Source organism: Malus domestica, chromosome 17, assembly GCF_042453785.1.
Source record: "Malus domestica chromosome 17, GDT2T_hap1".
Classification (NCBI taxonomy): Eukaryota; Viridiplantae; Streptophyta; class Magnoliopsida; order Rosales; family Rosaceae; genus Malus; species Malus domestica.
Genome location: NC_091677.1, coordinates 12,144,827 through 12,163,186, shown reverse-complemented (window position 1 = coordinate 12,163,186; position 18,360 = coordinate 12,144,827). Strand labels below are relative to the sequence as shown.

Here is an 18,360-nt window from a genome sequence, read left to right as displayed (position 1 = left end):
CTCTTCATAGAAAATTGAACTGGTTTGCTTTTGATATGATGGAGTTTGCTGTTGCCTATTGATCGTATACAGAAAATAAATATTGAAAACCTCATGAAGCGACTTAGGGCAACTTGTCACATTATTTCTCCTTACTCGAGCCAATAGAAGTAATAGTCTTCAATGTGATGGCTTGATGATGAATTGATGATGGACACTTCCGAAATTCTCTTGAACAACCTTTTGAATTCACTTGCTAAGATTACAAAGGCTTTATTCTATTTTTTGCAGAACTTGGTTTGCATTCGATGCTTTTGATCCAATTTCTTCAAATACGAAATCTAAAATCCCTAATTGACAAAAAACTAAACACTCAATTGACATAAACCTAAATATTGACAAAGAGTTTGAGCGTTAGGTGTCTTATTATTGTGTATGTTGGGTGTGAGGGTAGTATTGGAAAAAATGTGGGGTATATTAAGATAAATTTTAGTTCAAAAAGTAAAAGTGGGGTTTATTAAGTATGTGAGGTGTAGTCAACAAAATGTAGGGTGTGAACAAAATAACCCAACAAAAAAGATATTTATTATTAATAATTTTTAATCCAAATGTCAATATTCAATTAGACTTATGGGATCCAGTTATGTACCACATTAGTACATGATAGACTTTGACAGATTTGTGACGGAATGACCATATTGATTTGCGATATCCATTTTCAGGGATCACATTAATTGATTTTCAATTTCAGGTACCATCTTGATAGGGTGGGTCAATTTTAAGAACCATTTATGATAAAAACCTAACTTTTTATGTGAGTTTAATAAGTTACACGTTTCAAAATACTCTTTATATATAAAGAGTCGAACATTGTTCTTTAACGTATATGCAAAGCTCACGGTCCAAATATAATAGATGTACATGTTTGTAATTTGATTTTGATCAGTATCATACAATCTTTAGTGTATTAATATAAACAATTTTTTTTTGGAAAATTAATATAAACAATTTTGTTTAGCTTTTTTCGTAACGATCTGATATCAAACATTCACAAAACTAATGAGGTTTTCAAAAGCAATTAAAATTAACAACAAATTCAGCCTGAAGAAGGCCCATAAACCTACAAGGTACAAGCATGACCCTTTCTAGCAAAACTAAGCTCTTAAGTTTGTAGATTTTTTTTTTCAGTGAGTCTGTCACACCGTCATATAATGCCATAATTATACATATTTACACGTGTATTTTTTACTTGATCTTTTTAATGTGATTATCACACTGTCACGTGACATTAAAGTCATGCATATTGCAGTACTCTATTTTTTGCTACTCCTAATTTGGAGAGGTATCAACCCTGTAGTTCACAAGTTCGGGCATCACAGATGAGGACTACTGAAAAAACCAGAAACAAAAAAATAGAAGGAAGATGAAGCAGAAAAACGATCAAAGATCAGCCAATTAGCAAATGGAAGGTCGAATACGTCTTACAGAGAAATAAAAAACATCTCACAAGCCATGACATAAAGCAAATGATCAAGGAGATAGCACATTATTCCAACAAGCTGTTCTGATTATTTATTTTGCCCAACTCCAGGGTACAATAGTTATATAAACTACACGAGAATTTAACATTCTTCTCACAATAATGTTTCATACACAACACGTCATCACTGCAAGAAAAACAATTGTACACACCCGTAGGGCCGTAGTACACAATTTTTCTTCCAGAGGTACATCAACCTTAAAATGGGTCACCAAACTGTAGGACCCTCTTCCAAGATGGTCTGTTGCTAATGTCATCCCACCATGCAGAGACATGCTTTCTGTCCCTGATCATATACTCCTTCCCCATATTAGCCACCAAGAAGTGAGTGAATGGAAGGTGGCTAAGATCAGCAAGGCTGAAGAAATCACCGGCCAAGTACTTGCACTTCGACAGTTGCTCCTCGTAAATGTCCAGCACTTTTCCCAGCTTTTCTTCACTCTCTTGTAAGATCTTGGGGTCTGAAGGAAAACCCAAAACTGGGGCAAAGAGAATGTGAACGACCAAGTTGTAGATTGGTGGCTGGAAGTTGTGTGCTTCAACTTCCAGCCATTGTTCCACAAGCCCTCTTTCCTCAATTGTCTTTCCCAGCAAATCAGTCCCTTGTGACTTATATTTTTCTGCGTAGTACCTCATGATTGCACGTGATTCTGCAGATCGAAGACAATTTAATCAAACAATTGGTAAGATTTCAGAAAGACGGACCAGTGGAGTTTTATCTCAAAAAAAAAAAATTTGGTTCTATTAGTAGTGGAATCACTAATTATGTGTTGTATTTTATTTGTTCAGGTTTCCGATGTGCAACTTTACATTCTTAGTAAGCAACTTGTTAGATCATTGTATTGGTGATCAGTTTAGGCATTTCATCGAACACCTTTCAAGCAAGTTCTATTAGTAGTGGAATCACTAGTTATGTGTTGTATTTTATTTGGTACGTGCAACTTTACATTCTTAAACAACTTGTTAGATCATTGTATTGGTGATGTTAAGAAACCAATGAGCAAGTGTATTGTAATGTCAATCTGATGCTAAGGAAATTCTCAAAAGACGATAAATTTGGACCCAAAAGTAAAATATATCATGTGCTAGCAAAAATAGTTGTTCCTCAATTACGAATATTCACCAATGCAATTGAGATTTCCTAGCCCACCATCATTTGTATCAGAATAAGGGTAAATTACACAAAATTACCTCAATTATTGGGTCAACCATAGTTTCATACCTCATCTTTATGTCATACCTTATCTACGAATTTGTTGCAATGTCATACATTCCGTCAGTTTGTCTGTCAATTCCTCCGTTAAATGCTGACGTGACTTAAAAAACTTAATTAAATATTAAAAACTAAAAAAAAATAAAATCATTTAATATTTTTTTTGCATGGCACCCTAATAAAAACCAACCTCACCCACCTTCCTCCCCCACTTCACTCCCTTGTTGTGCCCAGAACCATCCTTCCCCTCTCTCTCTCCCCTTTCCTCCCGTATTCTCTCTCCCTTTCACACTGCAACAGCAGCCTCATTGGTCCTAACCTTGACCTTGGATCCCTTCCACCTAATCTCCGCCGTCCACTTCTCCTCTTTTTCTTTGTCTTGTGGACCGGCCCCGCCTGCACCCTCCCTCACCAGATCCTAACCCTCCAACCTCTGCACACTAGCCTCACCTCATCGTCAGATGCAGCCATGGTCACCACCTCATAATCTTCACCAGCATTCTTTTGAATCAGTCCCTACTCACCGATGGGTTCTTGGGTTTGCAGTGAATCAAAAAATTTGGGAAAGCAACCCTTAATTTGAATCAAAAAATTTCTTTGGGGGCTAATTGGTTCCCGGGAAAATAAACGTTTCTGATGGGTTCTTGGGTTTGCAATGAAGGATTTTCCGAGAAAATTTGGGAGGAAGAACAGAGAGAGAGAGAGAGAGGAATATGCCGTTAATTTTGGTATGGAAATTTTACAGAGAGAAAGGGAGTGGATTTTAGAGAGAAAGTATAAGGGTGAGGGTGATGAGTTCAGGGGAGAAAGATGGGGAAGAAGGTTGAGGGTGATTAGTTTGGGGGGTGGCTTGGGGGAAAATCGGAGCGGGTGGGATCTAGGTTTGGGTTGGGGCGGGGAAGAAAGGTGAGGGGGATAAAGGCGGGGTCTAGGGATGGGCAACGTTATGGTGGGCGAGTAACCGCGGTTATTTACATATAACCATTTATGTTCATACTCGCATAATTATTTACCCGTTGGGTAATTGCATAAACAGTTATACTCATACCTATAACTGTATATAAACAGTTAATCATACCCATAACCGTGTACCCATTTAACTATAACCGTTTACCTATTTAACTATAACTATTTACCTGTTTTTGAACCCATTTATCCTTTTTTTACCCATTTACTCATTTTTTCACCTGTTTACATGTTTTTTTCTTAACAACTTGAAAATTAAAAAAGAAAAATTTGTCATAATTTTTGTTTTCTGACAATTAAACACCGTTATTGGTAAATTTTAGCATGCATATCCCTATTTTAAACATTTCAGTCCTTATACAATTTCAATAATTGAAATTAAAGTTTATAAACGATATTTTTCTGCTACACCCAAGCAAGTTTTTAATTATAATCCATATGATTACAAAGTAACGTTTATAAAAACAAAAAGTAGTCATTATCTTGAATACTAGATGATTCAGAACACGCATAATCATTACACGTGTATTTTAGAGTTCGCTCAATAGTCCTACTAATTTTTGAGTGCTACGATTTCGGGTCCACACATGAGGCTTTGGGTGAAGGTCAGGTCCAAGGTGTGGTGGGAGAATTTAGGCCACCCAGACGTTTCGAAGGAGGAGTTTCGAAAGGCGTTTCAGATGAGCAATGGAACGTTTGACATGATATGCGCGAAGCTGGAGTAGGCGGTTTTCAAGAAGAACACAATGATTACGCATGTATTTTAGAGTTTGCTCAATAGTCCTACTAATTTTAGAGTTCGCTCAATAGTTTTTAAATTTTACATATATTAAATTAAATAGGTAAATGGATATCCGTTATAACCGTAGGTAATGCCCATAACCGATGGATACCCGTTATAACCGCGGATAATACTCATAATCGCCCATTTAAATTTCACGGATAAACGGTTATAGCCATAACCATTTGTTCGTCCAAACGGTTACCCATAATCGTAAATGTGAACTTTAAATAGACGGGTAACCGCTGTTACCCAAACCCATGAGTATTTTGCCCATCCCTTGGTGGGTCCCCCATGCAAAGAAAAAAATTAAATGATTTTATTTTTTTAGTTTTTAATATTTAATTAAATTTTTTAAGCCACGTCAGCATTTAACGGAGGAATTGACAGACAAACTAACGGAATGTATGACATTACAATAAATTCGTAGATAAGGTATGACATTGAAATTTTTTAAAGATGGGGTATGAAACTGTAGTTGACCCAATAGTTAAGATAGTTTTGTGTAATTTACCCTCAATATAAATAATAAAAACTAAAAGATCAAGTGCTAGAAAGAAAGCATAGCATACCATATAGAGTATAATCCCCATCTTGAATGAGAGGAACTGTTCCAAATGGCTGCAATTAAAGACAAACCAATACAAAACCAATGTACAAGTAAATAATTTACATACTTATTCATTCTTTTTTCTCTGACAGATGATCAGAACTTTCTGGGTTTAAATCCTATTGAGAAGTCCACTAAAAGCATAAATTGTTGAAGAAAGAATAAGTGTTTCTTTTGTCACGATCGGAAAATAAAGAAATAATTACATATTTACAAAAGACCATCTCAATTCATACCATGAGTAAAACAATCACTAATCAGAAACAATTGCATTAAGAGGTAACTAATTAGCTAACCTGTAACTTGAGGAAATCAGGGTGTTTGTTCTCTCCCTTGAGAAGATCAATGGGGACTGTCTCAAAGTCAACCTCTTTCTCAACAAGGCATACCAGCACACGCTTTGGGGCGGCGTACAGAGGCCCATACACCTTCACCACCATGTTATGACTTCTTAGTGTTAAAACCGAAGGATTTAGATTCAGTCTGCAAACTCCAGCTTGTGGTTCTTTACTTCTTATTATATAGCACCCCAACAATTGATGGAAGAATTTAAAATTGGAGTGGAGGGTCGGTGGGGCTGCTCACATGCATACATCCATCCATTTGTAGTTTTCTTAGCAGCATCTTCAAAAAGAGATGCTAAATTTTAAAGGATAAATTATATTTTCAGAGATTAAAGAAGGATGCATTTCGAAGATCATTTTTCTAGTCGAAAAGTCTTTTAATTTAATGGTTATGTGGCACAAGTTGGTAGTCGGTCACGTCAGCATAAATGAGGAACATATTATTAGCACGTCATTACTTAACATCTATTTTTGTTGACTATCCCACATCGATGGGGGAAAGAGAAATAATGAGTTTAAATATAATTATCTCACTTTAACTTATACTCATGTCCCCACACCTGACGGATTGGGTAGGTAGTAATTGCTAAGTTGGGAACAATATTAGTATTGTTAGAGTGGAGCGCCTCCGCCCGTCAATCCAAAATTCCAACAAATTTGTTCACCTCAACTAGAGGGGGTAAAATGTAATTTACCTAAGTTTAAACATAAAATTTAAATTTGACAGTCAATATGGTAGTTTGACATCTTTTAGTTTTTCTCTCCACCCCATGTGTCAATTAAGCTATTATTTTATTATATTAAAATGTTATAATAAATGTTTTGAAATAAAAAACAATAATGAAATTAATAAAATGCAGTCAATAATTAATTAAAAAAAGATTTGAAGTTACTGTTAATTTGGGCAGCAAGGATGATGGTTGCTAATCCATATCATGCCACATCAAATTTGGTTTTTCGGTTGGAAAATTGTTGCTATCTTTTGATTGTTAATGCTAATTTGGATATTTTGACATCTATTTTGAAGATGCTCTAAATAGCAAGGGAAAGACAATTATGTACAGTGTCAATAGGAAAGACAATTATGTACAATGTCAATAACAATTTCTTATAAATATGTCATATAAAATGGAGGGCATAACATAAGACATATGGCATATAAAATGGAGGCCATAACATAAGACGAGTAAAAGGTGCCAAATGTGATGAAAGCATCTGAAATGCGTTGACGTTATATCTATCTGCCTTGTTTTGTATCCATATGATGAACAATGAATATATGATGAATAACTGTCTCCTTTAAGCCACTCACGTGAGACACTTACATGAATGATATTCATATTATACACATGTATTTATGTACTTGATCTTTTTAATTCATATTATACACGTATATTTATGTACTTAATCCTTTAAAAATGATTGTTGCATTGTCACGTGATATTATAATTTTACATACTATAACCCATGTATTTATCTACTTAATCTTCTCAGTGCGACTTCACACTGCCAAGTGGTGTTAAAGTCACACATATTTTACTATTGATAAACCCTAATTTGGGGAAGTATTATGTAGTTCACAAGTTCGAACATCAGAGATGAGCTTGACCTTGCAGTGCCGATCATCAAGTGAAAATAGAAGGAAGATGACACATAAAAATGACCACAGATCGGCAGATAACCATGACATAAAGCAAATGATAAAGGAAAGAGCACATTATTCCAACAAGTTGTTCTGATTATTTATTTTGACCAACCCCTGTTATGATATGAATGATTTCCTTCCCATTTGGTAGCATGGTGATCATTGACTATCAACGATTTATTCTTTCCTTTTGTAAATATATTTACTTAGCTGATTTGTAGGAATTACGGGATGTGATTGTATCTTTACAGTTTGTATAAGAACTCTAGCCTAGCTTGTATATTTCAATGAATCAATACAGAAGATTATTCAAACTGCCATTCTATTCTTAAGATGATACCAGAGAGTCCAAGATCCTAGGATTTTTTTTGTTTCCTTGGTTTCTCTTCGTTCCTTTTTTCGGTTTTTCTTGTGAGCAAAGTCGCTTTTTTTGCCATGGGAGACTCCAAGTCGGTTGAGGTGTCGAACGATCCCTCAAGCCCTTTCTATATTCATCACTCTAATAATCCAGGGATGCATCTTGTTTCTACTCTACTTACTGGAAACAATTATAGCACATGGTCTCATTCAATGCGTATTGCCCTTAATGCAAAGAACAAATTTGGTTTTGTTGATGGGTCTGTGAAGAAGCCGTCAGACAAGAAAGCAACTGAAGCTGCTCTTTGGCAGCGCTGTAAAGACACGGTTCTCATGTGGATTTTAAATTATGTGAGTTATGGGTTATCAAACAGTGTGGTTTATGCAGAAACTGCACATGCTATTTGGGAGGACCTCAAGATTCATTTTTCACAAGACAACGTCCTACGAATTTTTGAGATTCAGTGTGATATTGCACGCTTCACTCAAAATCAGATGTCTGTGTCTGACTATTATTCCCAATTGAAGGGTTTATGGGATGAATTATCTTCTTACGGCAGCCATAAAAACTGCTCATATGGTGCCATGGAATACCGTAGCGAGAAAGAGGAGCAAAATAAGGTTATGCAATTTTTAATGGGGCTTGATGATTCATATGCAGCAGTGAGAGGTCAGATTCTGCTTGTAAAGCCATTGCCTTCAGTGCTCAAAGTTTTTTCAATGGTTAACCAAGAGGAGAATCAACGTGGAATTGCAGCCATCCCATAACCAAGTGTGGAAGGAGCAACCATGGCAGTTCAAGGTGGTCGAGGTAATCAACATAGCCGTGGTAGCAAGGGAATCGCAAGCTGCTACATTGCGATTATTGTGACATGGACCACCACACCAGGGAGACTTGTTACCAGCTTCATGGATATCCCGAAGACCATCGTCTCCATAAAAAGAACAAGGGAAAGGGCCGTGGTAAGGAGGGAAAACCTGCGACCAACCATGTTCAAGCAACAACTTCTTCAACTTCTTCCTCTACATTAGCAACACCGATGACTTTTACTCCTGAGCAGCTTCAACAACTCTTTGCTATGATGGCTGGAAATTTGCCATCTGAAGCACAGACCAATGTAATCTCAGGTTTGTCTTCCCATTATTCACAAGAATGGATAATGGATAGTGGCGCCACGGATCATGTTACAGCGCTTCCCCTATCAAACTCTATTGTGAACAAGTCTCTACCACCAGGAAAACTTCTGACTAGTGAAAGGGTTTCAATTAGTAGTATTGACAATTTTACTTTTGATCCCAAACTTTCATTGACTAACGTATTACGAATTGCCTCATTTTTGGTTAATTTGACATCCGTTAGTCGTTTAACAAAATCCCTTCAATGCTCCATAACATTTTTTTCGGATTTTTGTGTCTTACAGGACTTGAAGATGAGAAAGATGATTGGATGGGGTAGACAACGTGGAGGTCTTTACTATCTCACCAAACCAAACAGTAACCGCACCACTTCACCTTCACCCAGTTGCGTTAATTCCATTTCATGGCATCGTCGTCATGGTCATCCCTCTCCACAACGACTCCACCTTTTAGCTAAGCAATCGTTAGATGCTTATTCTTATTCAAATAAACCTTATGATGTTTGCCCATTAGTAAAGCAAACTAGATTGCCTTTTCCATTAAGTCATATTTCCAGTAAACACATTTTTTAGCTTGTTCATTGTGACATTTGGGGACCGCACAAAATTTCTACTTATAATGGGGCTCGATATTTCTTAACAATTGTTGATGATTTTTCTCGAACCACTTGGCTCTTTTTGATGAGACATAAATCTGAAACACAACAGTTAATTAAAACTTTCTTTTCTTATGTAGAAACTCAATTCCATCACAAAATTAAGAAAATTCGAACTGATAATGGTAGTGAGTTTTTGTCCCTGCATTCTTTCTTTTCTGAGAATGGTATGATTTTTTAACGTTCTTGCACAGATACTCTACAACAAAATGGAGTGGTCAAGCGAAAACACCGTCATATTTTGCAAGTGGCCAGGGCACTATGCTTTCAGAGTCACTTACCTTTGTATTTTTTGGGAGATTGTGTCCTTACTGCAATCTACCTCATAAATCGCTTACCCACACCACTTTTGTCCAATAAATCACCTTTTGAGGTTCTTTATGACCGTCCACCATCGTATGCACACTTGCGTACTTTTGGATGTTTAGCTTATGCCACCAATGTTCAACCTCTTCATAAATTTGATGCACGAGCCAGCAAATGTGTCTTTATAGGATATCCCTTTGGTAAAAAAGCATATAAGTTGTACAACCTTTCTACTCACAAAGTATTCACCAGCCAAGATGTTGCTTTTTCATGAGTCTAATTTTCCTTTTATCACCACTCCTTTAACCCAAACTCAAGAACCTGTCTTGCCTCTTCCTACTCATGATGACATTGAGACCCCACCCACTCACGTTGAGTCCATCTCACCATCCCCTCAGGTTGACAATGAGACTTCATCCAACTTCATTGCTACACCTCTCTCAAACCAAATAGTCACCAATAGCCCTCCTCCATCACCTAGTCCACATGTTGCCCCCTCCATACGCCACTCTGATAGGCCTAAACGTACACCTACTTACCTTGATGACTATGCTTGCTCTCATGTTTCCTCGTCTTCCCCACTCAATGCATCGACTCCAGGTTCTTCTAAAAAATGTACTCACCATCCTTTATGCAAGTATATTTCTTATAAAAATCTTTCTTCATCTTATCAAAGTTTTATTGCCAATATTACTCTCTCTGTTGAACCTAACACATATGCAGAGGCTGCTAAAGATCCTCGGTGGTGAGAAGCCATAACCTCGGAGATTCAAGCTCTCGAAGCTAATGCCACTTGGTCTTTGACTGCACTTCCACCTGGCAAGGCCCCTATTGGTTGTCGTTAGGTATACAAAATCAAGCACAAGTCCAATGGCACTATTGAGCGTTACAAAGCTCGTTTAGTGGCCAAGGGTTACACTCAAATTGAAGGTGTTGATTACCAGGATATGTTTTCCCCGACTGCAACGTTGGTTACGTTTCGTTGTCTGCTTGCTATTGCAGCTGCTAGTGGCTGGTCCCTACATCAAATGGATGTCCACAACACCTTCCTACATGGTGATCTCTATGAGGAAATATATATGGTTCCACTTCATGGTCTTCGGCGACAGGGGGAGCATTTAGTATGTCGTCTTCACAAGTCTTTGTATGGATTAAAGCAGGCTTCTCGGCAGTGGTTTTTTAAGTTTTCTGAGGCTATTTGTGCAGCTAGGTATACATAGTCCAAAGCCGATTATTCCCTTTTTACAAGAAAAGTTGGCAAATCGTTCACAGCTCTCCTTATTTACGATGATGATATCTTGATCACTGGTAATGACATGACGGCTATTGGTTCTCTTAAATCTTTTCTGAATAAACGCTTCTGCATCAAAGATTTAGGAGCCCTTAAATATTTTTTTAGGAATAGAGATTGCTCGTTCAAAAAAGGGGATCTTTATTTCTCAAAGAAAATATTTATTGGACATTTTGAAAGATTTGGGTCTTTTGGGAGCACGATCAGCTAGCTTCCCCATGGAACAAAATCTGAAGCTACTTCCTAATGAAGGAGATTTACTTCACGATATGTCCATCTATCAAAGATTAATAGGACGTTTGATATATTTAACTATCAGTAGACCCGATATTACTTTTGCAGTGAACACGTTGAGTCGTTTCATGCAACATCCTCGCAAGCCTCACTATGATGCAGCTTTACGTGTTTTGAGATATTTGAAGGACACTCCAGGTCAAGGTATTTTGTTTTCCTCACAAAGTTTGTTACAATTGAAGGCTTTTTTTTATGCCGATTGGGCAGGGTGTTCGGTGATTCGACGTTCTACTACCGGATATTGTGTTTTCCTTGGAGATTCTTTAATTTCATGGAAAAGCAAAAAGCAGAAGACTGTCTCATTATCTACTACAGAAGCAGAGTACCGTTTAATGGCTGCTACCTGTTGTGAGCTCACCTGGTTACAAAGTCTTTTATGTGATTTACGTATTAAAGATATGGGCGCTGCTGTTTTACACTGTGATAACCAAGCGGCTTTTCACATTGCCGCTAATCCTGTTTTTCATGAGCGGACACGCCATATAGAGATTGACTGTCATTTTGTTCGAGATAAAATTCAAGGAAAGGTAGTCACCAAATTTGTTCCATCTTCAAGGCAAGTTGCTGACATATTCACGAAGCCTTTAGGAAAAGAACAATTCCATTTTTTGCTGAGCAAGTTAGCGGTTTTTGACATTCACTTGCCAACTTGAGGGGGAGTGTTATGATATGAATGATTTCCTTCCCATTTGGTAGCATGGTGATCATTGACTATCAACGATTTATTCTTTCCTTTTGTAAATATATTTACTTAGCTTATTTGTAGGAATTACAGGATGTGATTGTATCTTTACAGTTTGTATAAGAACTCTAGCCTAGCTTGTATATTTTAATGAATCAATACAGAAGATTATTCAAACTGCCATTCTATTCTTAAAAACCCCCAGGGTACAAAAGTTTATATAAAGTACAAGAGAGTAAAACCTTCTTTTCACAATAACTTTTCATACACAGCACATTATCAGTACAAGAAAAACCATTGTGTACACCCAATGTACATACATTTTCTTCCAAAGGTACATCGACCTTAAAATGGGGAACCAAACTGGAGGACCCTCTTCCAAGATGGTATGTTGCTAATGTCATCCCACAATGCAGAGACATGCTTTCTGTCCTTGATCATATACTCCTTCCCCATATTAGCCACCAAGAATTGAGTGAGCGGAAGGTGGCTAAAATCAGCAAGGCTAAAGAAATCACCAGCCAAGTACTTACTCTTCGACAGCCGCTCCTCGTAAATGTCCAACACTCTTCCCAACTTTTCTTCACTTTCTTGTATGATCTTAGGGTCTGAAGGAAAGCCCAAAACTGAGGCAAAGAGAATGTGAAGGACCATATTGTAGCTAGGTGGGTGGAAGTTGTGTGCTTCAACTTCCAGCCATTGTTCCACAAGCCCTCTTTCCTCAATTTTCTTCCCCAGCAAATTAGTCCCTTGTGACTTATACTTTTCTATGTATTACCTTATGATTACGCGTGATTTTGCAGATCGAAGACGATTTATCAAACAACTGGCAAGATTTCAGAAAGATGGACCAGTGGAGTTTTATCTCAAAAAAAAAACCTTCGGTTTTATTAGTAGTGGAATCATTAATTACGTGTTGTATTTTATTTGCTCAGGTTTCCGATGTGCAACTTTACATTCTTAGTAAGCAACTTGTTAGATCATTGTATTGGTGAACTTCTGAGCCTTAAAATTTTGTTACAGGACAATATTAGTAGCAGAGAAGGTCGAATAGGTCTTCTCCGGGAGATCCTCTTTGGTCAAGTTCTTGTTACAAAACTTGAGAAGTGATCGGATTCGACAAACTTCATAATTATATTCATTCACAGACTTAAAGTCTTGGAAGTGCAAATGTTTGTAGTCATGTCTTGCTTTAGGCAAGAAGATGTCCTTTTGGTAATCAAAATGATCAGCCAAAGCGACCCAGAGTGCTCATGGATCTTTCACAGCAAGGTACTCGGTTTGCAATGCGTCATGAATATGTCTTTGGATGAAGATCATGGCAGTGGCTTTCTCAGTTTCGCCAACCAGGTTATCCATCTCATCTTCAATGGCGGGACACAAATTCTTTACAGTGAGGTGGAGCTTCACATCTTGGACCCACTTGAGTTAGTTCCTTCTAGAGATCTCTAAAGCGGTGAAGTCGAGTTTTTTAAAGTCGACATGCCCCTATCTCAAAATAAATAGACAAAATGTGGTTAGTGTGATGGAGAAAAAAAATCAATCCATTCACATAGAAGTAGAACATTCAGATTCTAATAGACATATATTGGTTTAATTTACATGAAAAAACTTTGTGTTTTTCATGGGTGATGTTTTTTAAGGAAAACTTCAGGCTTCGAAATAATTATGAACTTCAGGTTCATATGTTCCTACAGACAAACACAAATATATATACAGAAATATACAACAATAAAATATGCAAATAGAACTTTAGGTCTAGAATTATAATTGAATTAATTATTTGGACTTCGGGCAAAAAAATTAAAGTGTGGGTGAAAAATTATAAAACTCATAGGGCCTAAAAAAAAGGCATTTAAACTTAGGGCCGAAAATAATAGGCCAAAGCCCACAAGCTGGGCAGAGTAATTTGAAATGTGCAGCCCAAGCCCAAAACTTAGGCTAGGTTGGGCTCAGATGGGCTACAGGCCCAAACATGGAGGCACGAATCTGCTGCTTCACAGCGCGTATGTTCCCAGGGGGTGCGATCGAGTGCATCACAGGCTAGGTGCACAAAATCACCATCTACGAGCTGGGATCTAGTGTGGTTAGATGCATGAAACTCGGAAAGCCCTTCAGGGGCTTGGTTATGTTGCGGTAGACCTAAGCCATATTGGTTGGTGTTGCAAGTGGGTTTAGGGTGAACAACAACTGGGCTTGGTTTATAGGCCCAGGAAAAAGTTTATTTTTAATTATGTTAATAGGCTGATAAGGGTCTAGGCCCAAAGGGCCATGGGTCAGACCAAACACAAACCCCAACCATGTAGGGTGTGCGCAACAGTGAAGATGCCCGGCGCCGCTGCTTCTGGCAGCCATGTCTGGGTTGGTAAGACTCGAGGAAAGTCATGGTGGTGAACGAAGATGGTTTAATCTCAAAGTTTCAACAACCAAACCCTAGAAAAATTCAAATTGAATTTTCAAAAAAAATTCCGATAAGATTCAAGCGAATCTCGGTCCAATTTTCGTCGGGGACGACTTCTGGTCATCGATGACAATGACCAAAGGCTCTGGGCGGTCGCTACAGGCCATGCCCGTGATGGTCGTGGACAAAGACGCCATTAATGGCGTCAAGGTTTTTCTGGGTTGCAAAACCCGGAGCTTCTGGCTTCGTGGCTTAGTTTATCTTGGCTAGGCGCGAGGAGCCCAGAGACTTGGCTTAGTTTATCTTAGTTTATCTGGGTTGCATACATAATTTATGTAGAATCTAAAATTTGAAAAACGTAAAGTTGGGTCATGCATTATGGTGAATGTTCATGCTATCAAGGCTACAAAAATATCAAGATAAAAACCGTTGTTTTAAAAGAACCTGATTGCGTGATGATATTGACGAACTGGTTTGATGCAAAAAACTTCTGTGTCAGATTCCTAATCACAGCGGTAGGAGTGTGCTGATAACGTGTTTTGGCCTATATTTAACTAACAAGGGAAAGAGGGTTGGCGGCACAGAGAGAGATGTGTTTGTAGGGTTGTGTAGAGGATGTGTTATTTCCCCACGCAGTGCTTTTATTTATAGTAATAAGAAAGGGAAGAAATCCTTCTCCTCCCAGGAATACAAGTCCTAATAGAGAAGAATAACTAGAATAAAATATATTCTATTATTTACACAATCACACTTAAATAAGAAGTTTATAACAATTTGAAGTTGCTTTAATTTTGGCAGCTAAGGTGAGGGATGCCAATCCATGTCATGAGACATCCGGTTTGACTTTTCAATTGGAAAATATTTATGCTGCAATTTTTCAACTATTAGTGTTGATTTGGATATTTTGACATCTGCTTTGGAGATGCTCTAAGTTAGTAGGGGAAAGATAAATTATGTACATATAAATGAATTACTATTGACCCTTCAAAAATCTCATTGTGCAATCCTCACATATGTATTCTTCTTTTTAAATATAAATATTTAAAAGAAATTAAAATACTAATAACAATTTCGTATAAATATGGCATATAAAATGGAGGCCATGACATAAAACAAGTACAAGGTGCCAAATGCGATGAGAGAGCATCTGAAATGCATTGAAGTTATAGATATCTATCTGCCCTGTTTTGTATTCATATGACAAACAACCGTCTCCTTCATAGCTAGCCACGACTGACACTTACATGCACAGTATCTTTTCGGTTTCACAATAGAACCTCCAGCAAGTCATACCTCAAGCTAGAACGGAATATGCCAATTATGAAATTTAACCTCAGAATCTTCTCAACTAGTCATAGGCGGAAATTCTGAGTGCAAATCACACCTAGAAATCCATCGTAAGTTTGCTTGATTTGTTAGAAAAAAGTTCGTGAAACAGTTGCCAGTTTGGACATAAGGTATAGCATCCTATGCCCAAACTGGCAGAGAGGGCTTCCCAATAAGCCACCAACTTTAACAAAACGCTCCCAAATTCAGCTTAAGCCATAAGCATTCATGATCCATAAAGCGATTGAAACCATTAGTTACATATCCAGCAAACAAAGCTTACTTGTGTACCGACAGAGAAAGCAAATTACAAGGAGCGGATGATCTCATTATTCCCACACGTTACTTTCAACTATTTATTCTGACCAAGCTCCAGAACCGGCGAATCCAACGCTCCTCTACAATAACTCCTTAACGTGACAATGTTGCGAATGCAACAATTTCTTTAAATACCTTAAAACGGCGCACCAAATTGGAGGACCTTCTTCCAGGATGGTCTGCTGCTAATATCATCCCACCAAGCAGAGACATGCTTTCTGTCCCTTATCATATACTCCTTCCCCATACTATTGGCCAAGTAGTGGGTGAACGGAAGGTGGCTAAGATCAGCAAGGCTGAAAAAATCACCGGCCAAGTACTTGCTCTTCGACAGCCGCTCCTCGTAAATGTCCAACACCTTGCCGAGCTTTTCTTCGCTCTCCTGGATGATCTTCGGGTCTGAAGGAAATCCCAATGCCGAGGCAAACAAAATGTGCATGACCAAGTTGTCGAGTGGCGGGTGATAGTTGCTTGCTTCAACCTCTAGCCACTGTTCCACAAGACCTCTTTCCTCAATCGTCTTTCCAAGTAAATCGGTCCCCTGGGATTTGTATTTTTCAGCGTAGTACCTTATGATTGCGCGCGATTCTGCAAATCAAATTTGGACGGTTTTATTACAGAACTTGTTAGGTCACTACACTTATGCAGAAGAGAAAAGGGAGAACAAGGTTTTCATCAAACAATTTACACAAAATTTCTCGCTGCCGAAACATTAGTGATCAAACTTTGTTGCTTTGGGAAAGTCACTCAAAAGGTTCCAGGCAAGATAAATATACAAAACATAATTACTGGGGTGAATACTACATAACCATGGCAACAAAGTTATCCGGCTTCTGATCTGAAAAACAATCACCTTCCAACTGAAAAAGCCGCAAGATCGATGCGGTTTACGTCAAACGATATATGAAGTTAAGAATATAACATGCTACACTTTTTATCTATCAAAAATTTCCTACGATACTTCACAATTTTCAACTTATATCCGCTACAGAGAAAACACAAACAATATTAATCAAATTAATATTTATCTGCAAACAAGAAAGGATAAAACTTGACAAACGTTGATTCAAATTCAAAAACAGGCATACCATACAAAGTATAATCCCCATCTTGGATAACAGGAACTTGTCCAAAGGGCTGCATTTTTAAAGACAAAGCAACGCGAAGATCAATATATTTATAGTTTCCGAGAAGATTAATACGAGTATGGCAATCACGATTAACAAATGAATGAATAGCTAAAGCTAACCTGTAATTTGAGAAATTCCGGAGATTTATGTTCACCCTTGAAGAGATCAATGGGGCTGGTCTCAAATTCAATCTCCTTCTCAACAAGGCACACCAGCACACGCTTCGGCGAAGCATAGAAAGGGCCGTACACCTTCACCACCATTGCAATTGTCAATTTTCGAAATTTGAGAAACCAAGAATTTAGTTCGTGCAGAACAGAGTTTGGCATCCAGTTCTTATAGACTCTCCATTTCTTTGAGAGCAACTCCAGCCCTTGAAAATAGGCTGGGCCTAATCCTACAAAAATCTTATCTGAAATTAAAAATAAAAATAATTTTTATTATTTTATTAAAAATTTAATAATACTTTAATACGAATTAGTTAAATTTTGGACCATCATGTTTTTTAAAGAAAAAGATGCATTAAATAGGCTGGATATTTAAAGATAGTTAAGATCAATTATTGTTTATTTAAGTGAATTAAATAGGTTGGATATTTTTTAAAGTGAAATTGCTATGATGGGAGACACGGTATCCAATTTGCTTTTGCTCTTCGGGCCTTTGCTTTGGTAAGCTCTTAGCTCATCACATCATAAGGGGCGGTAGAAAATCATGGACTTGGATTGTCTGTACTCCTATTTCAGTGCTCTCCTCGTGCTTTCCTGTTTGTATGGTCACGGTTAAGCAACATCAACATTTTATATTATTATTTTTTTTTGTTTTATTATTTTTATAAAAAAACAATATAAAATGTTGACGTGACTTAAACGTGACCACACAAAATAAAAGGACACGGGAGGCACCGAAATGGGAGGGCAGACAATCCAAGTCCGAAAATCATAATAACAGGTCAGTCTTTGGCTGAGCAGGTCAGTCCTGATCTCTTCCCGTATTTTTCATCAGTTGGAAAGGTTCTACAGGGACGCTTGCATGATTTTTGATGTTCTGCTATTACCTTTGTAGGTGGAAGCCATCAGGAAAATATCTGAATATTTTGCTCAACTAAGGACACTTCACAAAGGGCACGGTAGGAACCCATAATTCAATTTCATTGTCATCTTTATCATATGTTTAGTGTTCATCTTTTGATTATAACATTACTTTTCCGATTTCATTTTCCGTTCCTTACTTGAGTTTCTCAAAACCTAATGCAAACAACTAATATGGCTAAAATTTGTCCCTCATGTATTTTCCTCATCTGAATTGGGGTTTTTAAAGTTTATCAAGAATTTTGATCTGGGATTCTGAATTTTTTTTTTACAACTCAGTAATTTGTGGAGTTATTC

General features: G+C 37.5%; 3 protein-coding genes and 1 pseudogene across 3 annotated transcripts; 2 read left to right on the top strand and 2 right to left on the bottom strand.

The window, feature by feature from the left end:
• Nucleotides 1-1,525: 1,525 nt before the first annotated feature.
• Nucleotides 1,526-5,796, bottom strand: LOC103405150 (glutathione S-transferase F9-like). The gene is made up of 3 exons (XM_008344116.4): nucleotides 5,386-5,796; nucleotides 5,052-5,100; nucleotides 1,526-2,169 (listed from the first exon to the last, which is right to left on the bottom strand). The coding sequence occupies exons 1-3, from the start codon at nucleotides 5,527-5,529 to the stop codon at nucleotides 1,718-1,720; spliced, it is 645 nt and encodes a 214-aa protein (XP_008342338.3). The 5' UTR covers nucleotides 5,530-5,796; the 3' UTR covers nucleotides 1,526-1,717.
• Nucleotides 5,797-7,513: 1,717 nt separating this feature from the next.
• Nucleotides 7,514-8,203, top strand: LOC139193367 (uncharacterized). Its single transcript, XM_070816361.1, has one exon. It carries the CDS (start codon nucleotides 7,514-7,516, stop codon nucleotides 8,201-8,203), a length of 690 nt encoding a protein of 229 aa, XP_070672462.1.
• A 104-nt stretch (nucleotides 8,204-8,307) lies between these two features.
• Nucleotides 8,308-12,910, top strand: LOC139193366 (uncharacterized). Its single transcript, XM_070816360.1, has 6 exons — nucleotides 8,308-8,751; nucleotides 8,857-8,929; nucleotides 11,167-11,262; nucleotides 11,326-11,674; nucleotides 12,135-12,186; nucleotides 12,824-12,910. The coding sequence occupies exons 1-6, from the start codon at nucleotides 8,308-8,310 to the stop codon at nucleotides 12,908-12,910; spliced, it is 1,101 nt and encodes a 366-aa protein (XP_070672461.1).
• A 2,822-nt stretch (nucleotides 12,911-15,732) lies between these two features.
• Nucleotides 15,733-17,462, bottom strand: LOC139193534 (glutathione S-transferase F9-like; annotated as a pseudogene).
• Nucleotides 17,463-18,360: the final 898 nt, after the last annotated feature.